This window comes from Branchiostoma lanceolatum, chromosome 7 (assembly GCF_035083965.1).
Source record: "Branchiostoma lanceolatum isolate klBraLanc5 chromosome 7, klBraLanc5.hap2, whole genome shotgun sequence".
In the NCBI taxonomy this organism is placed as follows: Eukaryota; Metazoa; Chordata; class Leptocardii; order Amphioxiformes; family Branchiostomatidae; genus Branchiostoma; species Branchiostoma lanceolatum.
In genome coordinates this window covers 19,874,331-19,894,792 of record NC_089728.1, presented here as the reverse complement: position 1 = coordinate 19,894,792, position 20,462 = coordinate 19,874,331, and the positions used below count along the sequence as shown (strand labels likewise).

At 38.9% G+C, this 20,462-nt stretch overlaps 1 protein-coding gene across 1 annotated transcript in view; it reads left to right on the top strand.

Annotated features, from left to right (window-relative positions):
• LOC136438082 (uncharacterized) overlaps window positions 1–20,462 on the top strand; it is a 33,892-nt gene that overhangs the window by 5,103 nt on the left and 8,327 nt on the right. Inside the window, exons 2-14 of the mRNA XM_066432758.1 lie at window positions 5,737–5,855; window positions 7,530–7,582; window positions 7,850–7,952; window positions 8,899–8,969; window positions 9,200–9,296; window positions 11,291–11,361; window positions 15,330–15,426; window positions 16,298–16,350; window positions 17,892–17,974; window positions 18,345–18,527; window positions 19,055–19,195; window positions 19,502–19,688; window positions 19,922–20,075. Coding sequence (XP_066288855.1) covers window positions 5,763–5,855; window positions 7,530–7,582; window positions 7,850–7,952; window positions 8,899–8,969; window positions 9,200–9,296; window positions 11,291–11,361; window positions 15,330–15,426; window positions 16,298–16,350; window positions 17,892–17,974; window positions 18,345–18,527; window positions 19,055–19,195; window positions 19,502–19,688; window positions 19,922–20,075 — 1,386 coding nt within the window. The 5' untranslated portion in view covers window positions 5,737–5,762. The remainder of the gene's footprint in view (window positions 1–5,736; window positions 5,856–7,529; window positions 7,583–7,849; window positions 7,953–8,898; window positions 8,970–9,199; window positions 9,297–11,290; window positions 11,362–15,329; window positions 15,427–16,297; window positions 16,351–17,891; window positions 17,975–18,344; window positions 18,528–19,054; window positions 19,196–19,501; window positions 19,689–19,921; window positions 20,076–20,462) is intronic.

Sequence of the window (20,462 nt, the reverse complement as noted above, 5' to 3'; positions counted from 1 at the left end):
GGATTTTTGTAGCGAAAAGAATGTGAGGCTGGAGACTCTTTGCATAATAAAATAGCGATCGGACGACTTCGCATTCCTTGGAAATTTAGAGACCGTCGGACACCGAGAAACTTCGCTGCAGGGATGAACCCCAAAATGGCCACCCACGGAGGGCAAGGGTGATGACGTCACACGAATACGCCCTATATGCCTGGGTTTGTTTCAAACTTTGAAAGAGAATAACTCAAGAATTGTAGGGATGTACATCGCTTGAGTGATGATTTACATGATCGTATAAGAATCATGCAAATCAGGATCTGTGATGTGAAAAAGTATACAAACCCTTGCATTCCATTGTAGTCAAACACGTGACATGTAACTGAGAAAGAGGGGAATATTGATAATATCAATTATGCAAACGAAGATCTTATTTGCATAATTAATGTCGAAATACTATAATTCCAGAGTTTTAAATGATGGGATTTCATTCTTGTGGCATTTGGGAGATAATCAAATGTGGACATTATCAGACATAAATCATGAGGGCCTCATTTACATGATATATGAGGAAATGCTACAATGGCCTTCTTTGCTAAGATTTTACTTTAATGCTGTGTTATGTGTAGAGAAAAGGATGACTTGAAATAAATGCAAATGATGACCTTATTTACATACACTGAGTGATAAACATTCACTCGAAAAGGCTAACATCAGTTGGCGAAGGTATGAGGTCGAGGAACTCTAGTCCTGAATACGAAATGTCGTAGGCCACTTATCCTGGTTACAAGCAGTATTAGGTGCCCACGTTTACTTGGAGGAGTCCAAATGGTCACAACGTTTTCATGGTTTGAAAGCTGTTGAACCATGAATTAACCTACACTTGTTGATATGAAATAGTTGAAAATGTATGATTATCCTTTACCTCTAATTGGTAAGACATTATATAGAAGAATCTACATGAAGCTTCCATGTAAGACATCACAAAATCGCGGGCGAACGTACCCAGGAACACGGCGACATCTTTGAATGTGATATCGATCAAACATGTAACGGGGGTTGCCCTAACTTATGACGCGCCCTAACATGTGACGGATTTTTTAGTGATCTTATTATGCATAAGTACACCGTGTTTGTGTCCACTGACTATGCTCATAAGGAAGGTAAATAAACCAAGTTCATGCACATAATTGTTATTTGCATTCAAAACATATGTGTACATATTCATTTCTTGTTTTGTCGAGAATAGTATTTTGACAATAATGATGGCAACGCTGAGTAGAGGGTCACTGCGTAGCTAGATGCCCCGGCACCTAAATATACGACCCCCTGTTCGGTCCCCCGAAAGTGCGAAATGGAACGAAATGGAACGAAATGGAACGAAATGGAACGAAATGGAACGAAATGGAACAAAATGGAGATAGCGAATTATAAGGAGTAGATCGGAACAGGAAGCATTTTAAATACAGAAGTGAGTGGTAAATACATGATATAACGTGTTTTATTTCTTGAATCTATGTAATTATACTAAATACAACGTTTTTGTCGCGTTTGTATGGCTAGATTCTTCCCTGAAAATGGAGGCGCCACGTGCAAAGAGATCCGCCCCTCTACCTTGTGTACCAACGATCTGCAAATGAACTGCTGCAAATAGCAGGGAAAACAAACAAACGGAAAATGAGTATCGAAGTTAGGACCAGATTATCACTCACTTGTGTATTTAAAATGCTTCCTGTTCCGGTATACTCCTTATATTTCGCTATCTACTGGTATTTCATTTCATAATGTTACATATGTTGTTTTAGTTCGTTCCATTTCGTTCCATTTCGTTCCATTTCGTCCCATTTCGTTCCATTTCGTTCCATTTCGTTCCATTTCGTTCCATTTCGTTCCATTTCGCAATTTCGGGGGACCCGACCTGTTCCAAGCAGATATTCAACTTTCATACACATAAGAAATATAACTTCATAAAAAACAAAAAAAAAATTGGGTCTTTAAGTGTTTGTTGAGAAGAAAACCGACCAAAGAAAACAACGTAAACATCGCTGCCGTCTGGCGACGTTGTTTTCCCGCCATTTTTTGGGCCGCGAAAATTTCGTTCCATTTCGTTCCATTTCGCAATTTCGGGGGACCCGACCTGTTCCTAGCAGATATTCAACTTTCATACACATAAGAAATATAACTTCATAAAAAACAAAAAAAAATTGGGTCTTTAAGTGTTTGTTGAGAAGAAAACCGACCAAAGAAAACAACGTAAACATCGCTGCCGTCTGGCGACGTTGTTTTCCCGCCATTTTTTGGGCCGCGAAAATTTCGTTCCATTTCGTTCCATTTCGCAATTTCGGGGGACCCGACCTGTTCCTAGCAGATATTCAACTTTCATACACATAAGAAATATAACTTCATAAAAAACAAAAAAAAATTGGGTCTTTAAGTGTTTGTTGAGAAGAAAACCGACCAAAGAAAACAACGTAAACATCGCTGCCGTCTGGCGACGTTGTTTTCCCGCCATTTTTTGGGCCGCGATGGTGGCGGACGGCGATTCAACGCACAGCTTTGTAACGCTCTAACATGTGATTGGTACCGTTTATGAAAAGAAACTGAATACAGAGATGGCGAAGACATTTTCTAATAAGTAGACGGAGTATTGTTGATGTAAGCAGTGTCGTTGTTTCGTAATGATTTTGTAAGTCGGGTCGCATGCAAGACGTACGTCGGGCCGCGCGCAAAGTGCGTAGTAGCCTATTTCCCGTGAAAACATGAGCTGGGATGCGCTTGATATAGCCTTTCTCACAAGACGTTAGAAGTGCACAAAGTCAAAATTTTCAGGTCAAAAGAAAGCTATAATATAGCAGACTTCAAACCTTATGTACATTTCCCTAACTTAATCACCAACTTCCGAAGAGAGCAAAATTACCAAAGCGTAATAAGTTAGGCACACTATCTGGCGTAGCACTTAATCAGAAGGTACATTCGTGAAAACGTCTCACAGCGTTTGCCACTTGTAACGCGGAGCGTGAAGGGTCCATGAACAGTATGAATACATTTCTTGTCCAAGTATGGTCTTTGGATGAATGTGTTCCAAATTCATTCATTAAAACATGACCATTCTCTGGCAACCAGCAATGGAGCGCCGTGAGTCATATGTTTGGGCACCCCCCGTTAAAGCTATATCTGAATGCAATAATCAATGAAAAATATAGCTTCTGCCTCCACGTAAGTTCTAGCTCACTATCCACAAATTGTTGGACCTTTGTGGGATAAATACTTACTCCTGAGAGTTTCTCGCTTTGTGCGTGTTGATGTATCCGGACACCAGGCACTACTTGTATGGGGCGTAGTACAAATAGCTACACAGAAACATGTACAACTTGGCATCCGGTAGTTTCTATTTGCTGGGGACCCATACTCTCCATATAATCATAAAACTTTGTTGGTTCCAAAATTTACGGGTACAATGTGTTGTCAAAAACTTATGTCATATTTTTGATTCCAGAATAGAGCGAGCCCGATTTTACTTCTTAGTGACAATCTACTTTGGAAATTTACTTGCAACATAAAACTGAAATTGTTGTATAGCACTATGTTCAAGATGGTCTTCTTTTAAGATTTCCGAGTTTCAAGTCAATACTCTGCTCCCAAGTGATATAATATAGCCTCAAAATGTTTGACTGTTTGCAACAACGAACCGCGGGCTGTTTTTGAGCCAGTTTTACGTTCTATGACACCCCGGCGTCGGCACAACTAACAACAAAGCTCGATGCCTGAGTTAACAACAATGTATCACCCCGTTCATACTAGGCTTCGCTGATCCGGATATATCCCTTTGCGTTCATACCAGGGTTAGTGTTACGATTAATGTGCATTTGTATTAATGTCAATAAAGACTAAAAAAACAACAAGTATCAGGTTCCTCTATCCGGGCTAAATTCCCTAATTGCACCTGACTTACTCGCACCACAACGGGTTTGCGGAAAAAGCTGGCCATGTCTACCTGGCCTGTCTACCCTGGCTATCTACTAGTACCCTTTTTGGACCCCAAGGGCATGCATGGGGGTTTGGGCTTTAATGGAATTTCCTTGATGAAAACCTGGGTCAGTGGCAATCCAGCTGTGGGTGGGCTGGATCATACTGTTGGAGGATAGGGACAGTTATGAGCAACTCAACCAACACTGGAAGAAAATCTATTATTGATAAACAAACATTAAGTATACAATAAAATGTACTAGGATTGTTACACTAGATAGAAGAGGTGTGATGGGATACAAGATAAACAGAGAAAACTTATAGGATGGTTTGCCAGAGCAGCAGATGCTAAAGATTTCGTCAGTATCTGAGCTACATATACAATAACCCCCAGGAGTGTCAGACATCTGTTGTGAATTTAGCTGTTGTGACAAACAAAGGTTCTAGTGTTGTCTAGCTCATCCGACCAGTTTTCTTTGCTTCCTTGTATTACTTTCTACTTCAATTTTGTTTAACATTTCAGGAACATTATATTGTATACATGTACTTGGAACTTTTTTTCCAGTCTTAGTGGAATTTCTTTACCAGCTTTACCCACATCCCCGCCCCAACTAAATAGGCATTGACTTCCTTCCAGCTCACACACATCTTGAATTGCATTGACCCAGTTTTTCCTCAAGCAAATTCCATTAAAGCCCAAACACCCATGCATACCCTTGGGGCCCAAAAAAGGTAGACAGCCAGGGTAGACAGGCCAGGTAGACAGGGCCAGCTTTTTCTGCAATCTCCACCACAACAACAACCACGGTAACACGTACAACTCAACATAAACCATCACATAAGACATCCAAAGTATATCGGTTAAGCCATCTTTCCAACAATATAATTTGAACGTTAACCTCGTAAACTTCACAATCTTTATAACAGTTACCAACACATACACCAACCCTTAATCCACAACGCACCTTTCAAACACATCATTCATACAAGTTAGCACCAGTCGGCAAAGGTATGGGATCACCGAATGTGTAGATGCGGGAAGGATGACAATATATTTGGGTAGGTAGATATCTTGAATGGTAATTTACATAATACGATACCTAATTATTCAAATTGGAATGTAATTTGCATAATTAATGATAAACGTTTTTAAAATGATCATAAACACACATGTAACAGGTGGCTGAGAAAGAGAAATATTGATAGATATACGACATGCAAATGAAGACCTCATTTGCATAATTTATGAGAAAAACTATCATTCAAGAAAGAGCTGACGACTCATCATGATTCTTTTTCATATGGATAGCTTACATAATGCTTGCTATAATCAAATGGTATTTATTTGATTGTATAATTATTTATGACTTTCGTGAACCGACAACGTTCCATGATAGGACCATTTAACTATTCTACTTAGCCTCGTAACATTTGCAGAGGGAGAGGGATAAAGATTATGCAAATTTGGACCTTATTTGCAAGATTGGTTAAAAATTGCTAAAATAGATTTCTTTGCTGAGATAACACTGTCATACGTTTGACAACTACTGTTATTTGGGTGGAGAAGATGATCAATGATGTAGTTTATGCAAATGGTGACCTTTTTTGCATAATCAATGTTAAAAACACCCTATATACATAAGTCATAAAGGCTAAAAATCCGCGAAGGTATGAGGTTGAGAAACTCCAGTTATTATTATATGTTGCTAGTTGCTAGTTGGCACATGTCCTAAAGATGGTAGAACATTTTTTAAGGTCTCAATTCTTTTGTACCTTTGTGTTTTCTTATTAGAGACTGAGGAAGAAGGCTTTGGCTTTAGATGGAAGAAAATATTGATCAGCAACTCAAAGAGGAAGAGGCAGAGGAAGAAAAAGAGGAAGAGGAAATGGAGCAGGATGAGCTAGAGATAGAGGTAGACAGAAAGTGCTCTGTCTATTTTGCCAACTGTTAAATACATCATCAAGCATAGTTGATCCTCAACACACAACACTGTGTAAATAACAAATTTTTGCTGTATTGCCTCAATACGAATGGAGGTACAATTGTTTCGACATGTTTGCCTATGTTTTGTATGTGTTTTCGCATATTTGTGATCAGCCTATCTTTACAATTCTGGGTGGGTTACGGAATCCGAGATATTTAGTATTTGGGGAGGCTTTGGGAAGTCAAAGGATGATTTCTGGCCTCCTGGCGGCTTTAGTCGGTATTGAAGCAAGAATTCCATGTTATTTTTTCTGGACATGCTAAAGCTATGGTCTTGACTTTTTTCCATTTGGTATATGGTTGTTGATGTCAGGACAAAGTAGTTTATGTTTGGACCCCTTATTAGCTTGATCTGGAACTTCAGTTTGTGTAAAGGCGTATTCCCATGATGTTTTGTGGTAACTTAAGGTTGCTCGCAGTTGTACAACATTGGATGCAAAATTGAAGTTGAATTGCGTTATTCGTGAGAAAATTTTATAATTCCCATAAAGGACTTCATGTAACATATTTAATTTATGACAGGTTGAACATCAACAGATACCAATTTTGCAAACTAGGAGCCAATTTGCATGATCAATGCGAAAATTCCATAGTACCTTAGTGTAGAATTTCATCGTAGTGACATGTATTAGCTGAAGCTGGGCATCTCGAATCATATGTAAATGTGAAATTTATTTGTATAGTTAGATAGTAGGATGAAATGTTAAGAGCGAATGTCTGTAAGGATCATACCATGGTGGCAGGGGTAAAAAAAAATCCATTTGGCTCATATTTTGCACAGTGATAGTACTTGACCTACAAACATCCAAAAAAGCTTTCTTTTTACTGAACGCCGATTGTTGCCATGGCAACGGACAAACTATTTTTTGAGCCATTTTCTCTGATTTTGACATGTTAAAATGGTTTTATTTCTTCCGTAATATTCTAGTGCTTGTTAATTATCATGTCCTGAAATAGGCCAATTTTCATGATTTTGACATGCAAAAATCAGGAAAAATGGCTCAAAAACATGTTTGGCCCGTTGCCGTGGCAACCATCAATGTTGAAAACATGAAATCTATCTTAAGGATATGCGGGCCAAGTACTATCATTGTGCAAAATATGAGTTAAATATTTTTTGACCCCTGCCACCATTGTTTGATCCTTACAGATATTAGTTCTTGATTTTCTATTCTGACAAAGGAGAGGACATTATGACATTATTTGCGTAGAGATAACCAATTGAATACATTATGTAAATTGTGACTGAATTTAGAAAATAATTAGGGAAGAAACAACAAAAACTGATGTGGGAAGGGGTTTAGCAGGCCCTCTGTTGGCTGAACAGTCCTATCCTAGATAGAGTGGCATGCTCGCTTGCATCTCTCGCAGATGAACTGGGCACGGGCTGCTCGATTTTTGGCAGTCGCCTTTTCCCTCCATCGGCCCACTTCCGCATGTTCGCGTCTGCCCCCTCCCCTCCCCAAAAGGTGACAAACGTTAATGTTCTAAATAGCATACGGCTGTATGCGGTTTGCGAACTACTGTTTGATTTATGTCTAATGGGTATGTTGTTGACTGCCAAATGATGTAAAAAGGATTAATGTATTTCTTTTTGCTTCAGAAACTAGATGAACAACTGCAGGAGCTGCTGAAAATAAAAAAGCGAAAAGAAAAGTAAAACAACTATGTTCCTTCGTTTATGCCCAATGTTGGCCTTCCATTGTACACGTGCAACCATGAAACTATTATTGCCTGCCAACATTTTGTAGTCTGTCTGCATCATGTACCTTTCTCTGGGCTTTAATGGCTGGAGCTAATTGTTGTTGTTGCTGTAATTAACTGATAGGTGGCATTATGACGATAAGTCTGTTCCGAATATGGCTGTTCCGAGTCAATTGTTTTCAAATCTTAATCTTTTCGGGCCCCCGGTTTTTTAAACAGAGCTAGAGACAAAAGACTGCAGATGGAAAATGATGTTGATCAGCTTAAAGAGGAAGCCCGTAAACGTGAAGAGGAAATGAAGCAGCACGAGCTAAAGATCAAGGTGGGGATAAAATACTTTGCCAATTTGGACAACTGTTTATTTCGACCTAAATATATTGTTCTACATATCCCCTAGTTGTATATATATATATATATATACATATATATATATATAGAGAGAGAGAGAGAGAGAGAGAGAGAGACAGACAGACAGACAGACAGACAGACAGACAGACAGACAGAGAGAGAGAGAGAGAAATAACTTGTTTTCACTCACACCAAGAGTACTCAAAAGCTCATATCCCTACAAATGTCTGTTTCTTAATTCTGCAGTAATATCCTGTTAATGGTGGAATGTGTCAGTGTTACGGTACAGTACAAGAAATACGTATCAGAAATTTGCGATACGTTTAGCAAAATTTTTTGAAACTTTTGAAAAATCTGAGTTGGTTCCAAAGAACTGCGTAATGCAAAATTGTCTAGACTCTCGGATTGCGAAAATTTTCCGCAGAAGAAATCTAGATCTTCAGCAAGATTCTAGTTGTTTACATTCTCATATTGGCATGATACATGATGGTCCACACACAGCTGGTAGAGTCCATTCTCGTTTGACGGGACATTTGTGAAAATTTAATTTTGGGCTTGGTTGATTATCAAAAACTTCCAGGTTTTTGGGTAGAGCCATTTTTGAAGTTCCAGTATTTTTTATGGGTGCCTGGAAGAGCCCATCCATGCAAAGGGTTTCAATTTGGGAGAGATCCATTTCTGACTGGTCTTTTGCAATTCTTTATTCAAATACCAACATTGCAGACATACAATAAACGTTTATTTTTATTTTTATTAGAACAGCATGGGGAGGCATCAAACAGCCTAGCCCACACCGCTAATACCATAATTACTTCACAGAGGTTTATCTCATACGGATTTGTTTTGATTTGTATCTGACTGGGTATGCGTTTGACTGTAAACTGATGTGACAATGTATCGTGTTATTTTTACTGCTGCAGGAATGCGAACTTCTGTGGGAATATATGACACAGCAGCAAATGCGTCTAGGTGAAATAGAGCACAACGTAAAGTAAGACAACTGTGTTCCTGCTATATTCATATCTAATACCATGTAATATTTCTAACCTACCAATATTTTGTAGTCTGTGCACCATGTACCTTTCTCAATGTTTCAATGGCTTGAACTACTTGGTGCTATTGTTGTTTCTGTTATGAGATGATAGGTGTTAAGAATGCGGTTCCAATGGGCCAATTCTTCTAAAACTCAATTTTCTTCTGCCCGGGAACTTTTCTTATCAGAGAGAACAAACAGCGAATGGAAAATGATGTTGATCAGCTTAAAGAGGAAGGCCGCAAACGTGAAGAGGAAATGAAGCAGCACGAGCTAAAAATCAAGGTAAGGGGTATGTTCTCTGTCTATTTGGGCAACTGCTAAAGATAACATGCAAGTATAGTGGATTCTCAACACACAACACTGTGTAAGATGAGGCGTATTTTCAACATTTACGGACAGCTTGTTGACTTCAAACCAGGTAATGACTTTTTCTTATTCTTCATTGGCTAGTCGTATTAGGAAATCAAAGTCTACGTGCAGAATGAAAATATTAGTATCATCGGCATATAGAATAAGGAAGATAAGTTCGGATGCTTCAGCAATGTCATTAGCATAAATAAAGGTCCTAGAAGTGATCCCTGAGGGACTCCGCAATTTATTCATTTGTATCAAGGGTCATGAATTGTTGTCTGTCTGTTAGCTTTTTTAGGAGAAAAGTATGATGTACGGTGTCTAACGCCTTGGATAAGTCTTAAAATATTCTTATGGTACGTTCTGTTTTGTCGAAAGCCGTCGTAATTTTATCCATGGGTTGAATCAGTGCCATTAAGGTTGAGTATCTTTTTCGTAAACCACTTTGTGTTTGTATAGAATGTCATTTTGGTTTAGGTGTTTTAAAAGACGATTGTTTATCAGTTTTTCGAGAATTTTGTATATGCAGGGTAGAACTGAAATCGGTCGGTAATTGATGACCAAAGTTAAAACATTTCTTTTAAATATAGGAGTCCCTTCAGCAATTCGAGTTGATTTAGGGACCACACCGTTCTGAACCGATAAAGTAAGGACATGAATAAGAGGACAATTGATATGATGTTATTTTGACCTGTGAATATTTTGTCCTGTGCATGCTATGGTGTTGATTTTTTTGAGTGATAGTTTTTGACGTCATAAAAAGGTGTACGTTTAATTATCCTGTCTGCTTGTTTTTGAACTGCAGGGGCGTATTGTGTAAGTTTTTAAAGACGACTTTCAAACTGATTTTTTCGGTAATACTTCGTAGGTAGCTTTGACATAGACGCACACTACTGAATGCAAATCATACATAACAGGACTATCTTTGCTTAATAACATAGTTCTTTGTTTTTACAACCACGTACACAATCATGTCTTTACAAGCCTAGAGCCAACATTTTGGAGACCGTCTGTCACCTTCCTCGTGGCATTAATGACTGGTTATGCTTCGCACTGCAGCTAGGTGTTGAAGCGTTACACTGCGGAACCAAACATATTTTAACATTTGCATAAATATTGTCAAGCAACAATTACGAGAGATCTACAATTCAGCAATGCGGCCCCATACGTTGTTTATTCCCCCCTTCACAGTTCATGACAGGAATTGATTTTTTTTATCAATACAACCTTCTTAATTCAACGAGTGCATCTATTGACCTCTTTCCCTCTATCACCTAGGTCCCGACCCAGTTTATCCAAGGAGGTTTAAACCTCATTGGTTTATTACATAGCTGTTTCTTGTGTTGTGGTATGTCACTACTGATTTGTTAAGTTGTCGTCCTTCTTGACTTCCTTTTTTGTGCTCTTGTGTATCTCAACACTTTGACGCTGTCCGCCTTTTTCTTCTAGGCTGTATCCAAACATTCTGCTTGTCTCTCTTTTGAATACCTTGTTGCAAATCATAAAATTTTTCTTATATACTCAGTTTGTTTTCATGCAGTCTTTAATTTTGTCTCTTGGATTTACCAATGGCCATGATTGGTAAGTCCGTCGTGGTAAATGGTTGTAATTTTAGTCTTGCAGCATTAAGTAGTAAATTTAATGTTAAACATTATTAGATATGCTTAGTCTTCTTTGCTAAGATAAGATTTTCATACTGTGTCTTCGCACCTATATATCAATATAATTTTGATAGATTTATCTGAAATTTGGCATCATAAGAGGAAGAGGCACCAAGCAGCCTAGCCCACACCGCAATAACCATAATTACTTCACAGAGGTTTATCTCATACGGATTCTTGTTTTAATTTGTATCTGACTGGGCATGCGTTTGACTGTAAACTGATGTGACAATGATTTATCGTGTGTTTTTTTTCCTGCTGCAGGAATGCGAATTTCTGCGGGAATATGTGTCACAGCAGCAAATGCGTCTAGACGAAATAGAGCAAAACGCAAAGTAAGACACCTGTGTTCCTCCTATATTTATATCTTTTACCATGTAATATTTTCAACCTACCAATACTTTGTAGTCTGTGCACCATTTACCTTTCTCAAGGTTTCAATGACCGGAATTATACTTGTTGTTATTGTTGCTGTTGCTGTTATGAGATGATAGGTGGTACTCAGTGCAGCTAAGACCCGCTAATGGTCTAAAACAAGGTGATACAAGGCTACCTGGAAAATCGCGCGTACCTCAAGTTTGGAGCGGCCAATCCCCTTCAAATTTGGCAGGAATTTAGGCCAGGTATCACTGATTCCAAATAATTACAACTTCTTAAAAAAACATGCATCATTTTTCCATAATTGATAATGATATCGATCAATGTGTCTCAATAAACATTGGCCTAGACCAAGCCCTTCTGGTGAGAACTGTGTCATAAAACTTTCAGAGGATGCGTTGAGTGTTGTACACTACATGAATTTAGAACCAAAACAATAAATACTTTATTAGATTTGAAAATACAAATATATTGATATGATTTTAGGGGGGGTATCTATGACTTTATCTACCGATAGCCAGGTTTACAGTGATAAAATCAATATCTTGGCGTTCGATATACATAAACCACCTTTTTGCGTATTGATTGAACCCAATTTCAAGATTGTGCCCCCCTACGAAGACTTTTGGAATGGGCTTTAAAGTTAAAAAGTAAAAATTTTGGTAAATTTCCTTCCATGTCCTGATCAATCTTAATCCATCATGTTGACAGCCTGTCATCTGTCAATGGATTAATTGTTTTCGCACCTCTGCTCGATGTCATTACAGGCAATTATCTTTAATTATGCATAGAAGGCAGACAGCAGTATGCTCATACAGTGGTATCCATTCAAATCCAGATTTCAGGGTTGTTCCAACAATCCCCTTGTTAAAAAATGCTGTTTAAAAAAGAAAAAAAATATAAGGATACAAAGTGCTATTTTCATTTGGCCTATTTGCGTCAGGTGATCTGTAAAACAGATACTAATAGCAAGAAAAGCCGAGATTGTATATCATATTCGGCATTTCGTCAGCTTTCAGTTCTAAAATATTTAAACTACACGCCAAAAATAGTTATTCAAGCAACTGGATAAAATACGTCAGATATCTATACTACAGGTATGTTATCATAACGGTATCGTTTATTTTCATAGAAGAACCACGCGAACGATTACTCAGGTGAAAAAAATGCTCCATCTGCCCAAAACAAACCTTGGATTAGGATAGCCCGCGGATTATAAAAACTCCAATAGACTTGATGCCAGTATAAAATTCCCCAGGCGCACACAGTGTTAACAAGTCGTCTGGTTACCTGGCTAAGGTTAGCCTGGAAACCATACCATCGAAGTCTCCCCGATATTTTTACGGCACTGGGAGTGACGTCGACCCCGCCCGCCCAGAGAGCTTAGCCCGCTCGGGTATTGGTTAACGGCCTTGGGAACTACGGTGGCTGCGAAACTCTATATGGCAGCTTAGAAGACAATCTGATAGAAACGGGTCAATATAGCAGACTGGGCCCGGTAAAACACACCTAAGCCGACCCGTAGAGACTGGTGACCAGGCTAGCGTGTATTGACAAAGTAAAAACAGCGAGCATAAATTCCAAATCTACGATCATGATCATGTAATATTGTCACCAAGTTTAAAAGTGAAATAAAGGCTCACAATTGAAATATAGTGGAAATGCCCCAACCAGAATCACATGGAAATGATATAATAGTATTATTTTCCTTCAACCTATAAGGCCCAGGGAATGTGGATGCATGAAGCATTTTTGCCAGACAGCTGAATACACATCAGATAACTAATACTGTCTCGCAGTTGGGGATCCCGGATCATACTAGATTTTCCCGACTGTAGCTGGAATTCTCTTTAAAAAAATCATTATTCCTATGATCTCAACCTATCTTTGTCAAATCTCCAAGATCTTCCAGACCAAGACTTAAGTCGTATACTTTTTAAATGACTCTCCTGGCTAATTATTCCCATTTTTGCCTAATTCTATGACATATCTATCCCTGTAGGGTTCAGCAGCTTAAGATTTTCTTTCTTTTTAAATTTTTGTTTGTTGTTTATTAGTTTTTATGCTTCAATATTGGTAAGTATCTCATAATTCACTGAATTGAGTAGACCCTTTGAGTCAACTTGCAGATGCGACTCATTCTCGTATAGGACTGTTATGTTGACCTTAGCCTAGCCAGTCTCTACGGGTCGGCTTAGGTGTGTTTTACCGGGCCCAGTCTGCTATATTGACCCGTTTCAGATTGTCTTCTAAGCTGCCATATAGAGTTTCGCAGCCACCGTAGTTTCCAAGGCCGTAAACCAATACCCGAGCGGGCGGGGTCACTCACAGCGCCGTAGGTGTGGTTTCCAGGCTAATACACACTGATACCAAGGAGGTTAAATATACATATATATTCAACCTCCTTGCTGATACTAGCACATAAAGTGGCTATTCTGTATCCTGCTTGTTGACCTGATTGTTGTATCTTCAGTCACCATTTGATTGGTCCTTGTCCCGCTGCACCTAAGAATTGTTGGGTTGCACAGTTAGGCTAGCCCTTATTCTCCAAGCAGAGGTTTCGATTGAGTGGGGTAGTTTTGTCCAAGATTTTTGACGTCCCCCTCCCTTGTGAATGGACGTAAAAAATCCCGGACAAAACTACCCCATTCGATCGAAACCTCTGCTTGGAGAATAGCTAGCCCTGACAATTGTCGGGTTGAGGGTATCTTTAGAATGCGTATGTTGCATCTTTGCGGTAAAGCAAAGTAGGTGAAATTGACTAATGAGCAATATAACCCGTTGTTTCAAAGGTGTCTGAAAACTTCAGCAGTGGGGGTATGGTTTTGCTGTATTGGAAATCCAGCAGGAAAGGGCTAAATTAGTATGCCGCAAAGACACACACACTCACAATTGAATTTCTACAATTTTTCCACAAAGAAAGACCTCCCCCCTGATAAACATGAGAAGACAATTAGTGGTGTACCTCAGTATTGGATTGTTACTAGAATAGACGTACAAAAATTGTCTTATAGTTGGGTGAAAATAAACTGCCATGTTGACACCTAATGAAATATCATTCCTATTTCCATCTGCAAAGAGAAATAATCATAATCATGTTGGCATCAGTGGAATATTTGAGCATTTAGCATGAAGTAAGGCCGAGACATGAGAAGGGGGGGGGGGCAGGGCTGCCATAAAAAATTCAGCTAATTAGCCGCTTCACTTTACGACGCATGAACACAACAAGAGGAAACATATTCGCTATATAAACTATGACCCTGTCTGAGAGTATCTAACCAAGGAGGTTATATAACCTCAGAATTAGAGGTTATATAACCTCCTTGATCTAAACATTTTGTTATCACCTTGTTCACACCAGGGAGGTTTCTGAAAGGCCAATATTGTTCTTGTTCCTTTGTTTAGGACAATACCATGCAGGAGTTCATGATTGTTCGCAATGTTACCTAAACATGGTGACAAAGCTAGGCAATCTCCTGTCTTTTTCCTTTAATCATTACATGAATGAAAAATAATGCTGGAAAATGCATAAGAAATTATTACAGAGAAAACTCTTATCTCCTACATTTCAATCGACTCATCTTGACTTTTTTTGGCTTCAAATTTTCGGCACTGGCCGCCATCGTTGTTTGGATGGATTGTTCCAGAGGGGACGGCTCAAGGGGGTGTGAAATAACCGCAAACAAATTCAAAGTAGCAGGAGGAGCTGTGGGCGGTAAAACTACAGCAATTATCGCCCTTCTCCCTGCATATTCAAGACCTTCGACTCGCACCTTTCCTCATTTTAATCTCATTACAATATTAAAATGAGGGTTTTGCTGGGGCAAGATTAGCTTGTCTTAGCTGCACAGAGTAAGAATGCGGTTCCAATGGGCCAATTCTTCTAAAACTCTATTTTCTTTTGCCCCGGAACTTTTTTTATCAGGGAGAACAGACAGCGGATGGAAAACGATGTTGATCAGCTTAAAGAGGAAGGCCGCAAACGTGAAGAGGAAATGAAGCAGCACGAGCTAAAGACCAAGGTGGGGAGAATGTACTATTTGGGCAACTGCTAAAGATATCATGCAAGTATAGTGGATTCTCAACACACAACACTGTGTAAACAGCTCATTCGACAAGTTAATGTGTTATTACCTCCAGGAAAATGGAGTCATTGATTTTGGTGTGTTTGTCTGTGTATGTATTTGTGTTCCCGCATATTAATGGTCAGCATAAGCGTTATTTGCAGGACCCGTAAGAGTGCTGCGGTCGACGCTGATTCGCGATTTTTCATATATCAGCGCCAGGTTGGCCTCCTGATGGCTTTCCTTAGTACTGCGGCATAGATTTCCATTTATGTATCCTATGTCCTAGACATGCTGTGGTGTTGCCTTTTTGGCAGATGTCACTGAGGAGAAAATGACAAACTGCAAATTGTTAAATTAGGCCGTTCATTTCATGATAAGTGACAAAAGTACGTACTTCAAGTTTTTTTTGTAATTCAGTATTTTAAATGTAACGTATGTGATTTATGTCAGGTAGAACATTGAAATATCCCAATTATGCAAATATGGACATAAACTGCATGATTATTGGGAAAATACCATCGTTCATTAGTGGAAAATGAAGAATTTTCTACTTATGTCTTGTATTATAGTTATATGAAGCTGAACAATATAAATGTGGAAGACATTTGATTGCATTTTCAATGATTACATGTTGAAATGATATTCTACCATTCTGACCTTTCTGAATACAAGATGAGTAATTTGGATAGAGATGACCAATTGAAATAGAAGAGCTAATGACGACCAAATTCCCTTAATCAATTGGACAAGATAAAAAAATATCCAGATGACTGGGAATGTAGTTGCCTGTGAAATGATGAGAAAATGATTAATCTTTTTTTTCCAGGAACTTAAGGAACAACTGCGGAAGCTGTTAAAAGAAAAAAAGCGCGAAGAAATGTAAGACAATTATATATGTTCTTCTTTTTGTGTCCCATGATGGCCTTCTATTGTACACGTACAACTATGTCATTTGTTTCTACCTACCAACATTTTGTAGTCTGTCTGCATCATGCACCTTTCTCAGAGCTGTATACGTAAGAACTGGAGCCAGTTGTTGTTACTTCGTGAAGGAGGTCAGTGACCTCAGAAAAGAGTTTTGTTGTTGGTCATGTCCGTAGGTTCACAGGTATAACTCACGATTCCTTTGCTGCATTCGTATGTAGGTTGGCATTTCGTCTGCCACAATGCGCGAGATAATGCACGTTACTTTTTCTACACCATTTTAGGTTTTTAAGGTAATGTGTTAAAAAACGACACCCCTATCCTTAAGGTTGGAAACAGTCTCCACTGCTGTCGTCAGTACCAATTTGTGTCGTAAGCCAGTCCAACGTGCTCAAAGCAGACATCGTTCAGCTGACGCGCTCATCTGATCAGCTGTTGCATGTTACATATGTAACTGAGATAGAGAGGATATCAATAGATATCAATTGTGCAAATGAGGATCTAATTTGCATCATTGATAAGAAAACACCATGTTTTTTTCATGGTAAATGAGAGATTTTGCAGCATTCAAAAATTAGGTAAAGCTTAACATTTATTAGATATAAACCATGCAAATCAGTGTCTTATTTACACAATTTATGAGAAAATACTAGAATAGTCTATTTGCTAAGATATTCATACTTCACTTCAGCCCACATCGCACCCAAACACCCCATAATTACTTCACGGCGGTTGGTCTCCTACGGACTCTTGTTATTTTTCTGGTTTTGGTCTGTGTATTTGTTTGTCTTGGTGTAATTCCGCAGTTATTTGAATACTGTAGAGAGACAGGAAGTGAGGCGGAATAAGGTGTAACCGGATATCATCGACGTATCCTATGTTTTTGATAATGCAGCGGAAAGAGATGATTCATTTTGTGAAGTGTTAAAAAGACCCCTGATGAAAATGAACTGATTTCAGGGAGATTGATGTCTTTTTACATTTGTAACTTTTTTTTTTATATCTTATACATTAATCAAGCTCTAACTTTGTATTCTGCTACTTGTAGTTGATAAGACCAAGAATTCAATAGAATCATGGTATTCTTAAATCGTCCGGAAACCCCAAGCGATTCCTCGGCGAAGGTAATAAAGCATTGCCATGTATAGATTTTAGTGACTCTAGATCATTCTATGGTCCGGATAGCGAATGGGGTCTAACGTTAGATCTATATTTGTCAACAAACGCAAGGCAAACCACCAAAAATTAATGTCAAGTTTCAAACAAGGCGTTTGTTTGTAACACAGCATCGGAACGATCTGGGCACGTCAAGGAAAATGCTGTTTTAGATCCTGTCAATGCCTGCTTGAAGATTCTACGACATCAAATCGTACGGCGACGGCGTATAGCAAATGCAACCGCGCCGTTACACAGACTATAAACCTAATGGGATGTATGTTAAGTTATACAATCTGTATTGATTCCATGCGGAGACTAGCTATCACATTTCATTTTAGGAAGACCAAAGTCCGCACTATCACTTTTAAAGACGCAATCGGGCAGGAATGTGTGCAAGAGTGTACTGGTACCAACTTTGAAGGTAACCTTTCAGCCATCAAAATTTTCGTTTTCTAAACATCTGTTACAGATTGATTTTGTTCCCTACATGTATAATCGTGCTGAGCGAAAACATCAAGGGACTGATAATGACATCACCTATCGATGATAATCAACTCCCTTTTTTTGTTACAACCCGTCCATCATCCTTTGATCTATCATCATTTATATCCAATTGCGGAGTTAGAGACCTCCGAATTTGAGACAAAGTTTGAAACTAGCTAATAATCGGTGTGACTTTTTAAGTGATATTTCTTTCTTGGCCTTTTAACATTATATATAATGCTAAAATCGTAAATCATGGAAGACTGATACAGAAATGACCAGAACCTTTTTTTTCCTTTCATCATTAGTTCCGGTAGTGAAGATCGATAGCGTTGAACGCATCGACGTGGATACAGGAACATGGATTACGTACACTGACACCTATTTCAAAGGGGGGGCACATCGTCTAACTTCTGGTGGAGACACATACAAGGACTCAGGAAAAATAAAACGGATGGCACAGACCTTAACCGTGGGTCAGGAATGGACAGGCAAGCCATCCTATTTTTCATTAATTTTGATATTAGAAATAATACTAAAGTTTTGAATACCCGATACTTATAATTTAGATTGTTCTACATTTTCAATGACTTAGTGTCCGTACTCTATCGTATGATAATAATTATTTCTTAATTCGGAGAGAACTAGAGTTCCACGACCTCATAACCACCAAATGATGTCGATATCTATCGATATTCCTTTCTTTCTCAGTTGTCTATGTCACCCTGCCCAACCTATAATATATCATAAGGACCATCTACAGCTTCTCGAGTTATACTGTCAACACACACACACACTCAAACACATACACACAGACACGCACACAAACACCCACTCAGACACATAATACAAACACGCACAGACACACACAGACACACAGACACACACACAGACACAAACACACACACACACACACACACACACACACACACACAGGCTTGACGAAAAACAAGATTTAAGATCATTATACGAAAAAGGGTTCTTTTGACTTCCGGCGTTATTTTGATTGTAAATGCAGGTGATGTTGGATCTATCCGGCTGGTCACCCCGGGTATAATGCTTTTTGACCGTGACAACTTCCGTGGTACATGTTTGGTTAGCACAGAGACCACCGACAGCTTCGAATATTTTGACTGCAGGTCTATGATCATCGAGTCAGGTGAACATATGGATAATTTAATAAAACTACTAACATGGACTTTCCAGTAGCTATAACGTAGGGACTGCCAAATGAACTGTAGCTAGATATAGAATATGATTGCATAGAACCTGCAATTAAAATCATTAAGTACTACTAATATCTGTACGTCCCAAAGCAGGTACAGATACAGTTGATTAATGAAATATAATGTATCTCGTTGCATATCTGACCTTTTCTATAAAAAAACAGTAACATTACCATCATCCAAGCGCACACAAACAGAAAGTATTGACTCACGTGTCATTACTATGCACTCTACTACAGAGGGCTATGCATCAAAGCACGCACAGGTGGACGTTGTTTTCGTGCTAGATGGATCCGCCAGTATCAACAATCAGCATACGGGCAACTTCGACAAGGTAAAACAGTTTGCTGTTAAAATGTTAAGTGATCTGGACATCGGCCCCACGGCTACCAGAGTCGGCGCGGTACAATACTCCAAGACTGTGATGTAAGTAGCGCAGCTAGATCAATATACGTATTGTTAAAAAAGGGTATCTTCCTTCAAGTCCGTCTTTATAGTGCTGACTAGGAAATCGTTAGCTAAATGTATCACATATATTCTAGTGATTTCTATGTAAAATGACTGAAATAGAAAAAAAAATACCTTTGTTATAATGGTAATGCCCAACGTGTACAGTTGTATTCTAGTGACGATTTATGAGTGCCACTATTTGCCCACAGTTCCGAGTTTAAGCTGGCGGACCATACCGACAGAGACTCTGTGGAAAGGGCCTTCAATAATGTCAAGTACCAGGATGGTGACGGTACCAAGACCGGTAGCGCCCTAGAGTTTGTTCATACTCAGATGGATTGGAGAGAGGCACCTGCTAAGCGGGTACGGTACCTTCAGGCCCTTTTATAGAAATGCGGTATCATTAATTCTCCTTGTCGACTACTACATAGGTCTTATCTATTTGAGAAAATAACATCTTGTTGTAATTGCCTTCATGAAAAATGGAGGTTATACTAGTATACTTTGTATATGTCTGTGTGTCTGTTGCTCCCCAAGATAACTCAAGAACGGCTGGATAGATAGGCTTCGTATTTAGTGTAAAGGTAGGTCGTGACAAAAACTGAAAGGATCAGTCTGTGGACCCCTGGCGGCTTTTCCTGGTGCTGCAGCGGAACTTCCAGTTTTGATTGTTCGTGTTCTGGACAAGCTATAGGTCTACAACTATGAGGCAATCACTAATTTCTAGAAAGTAAACAGAAACAATGTTTG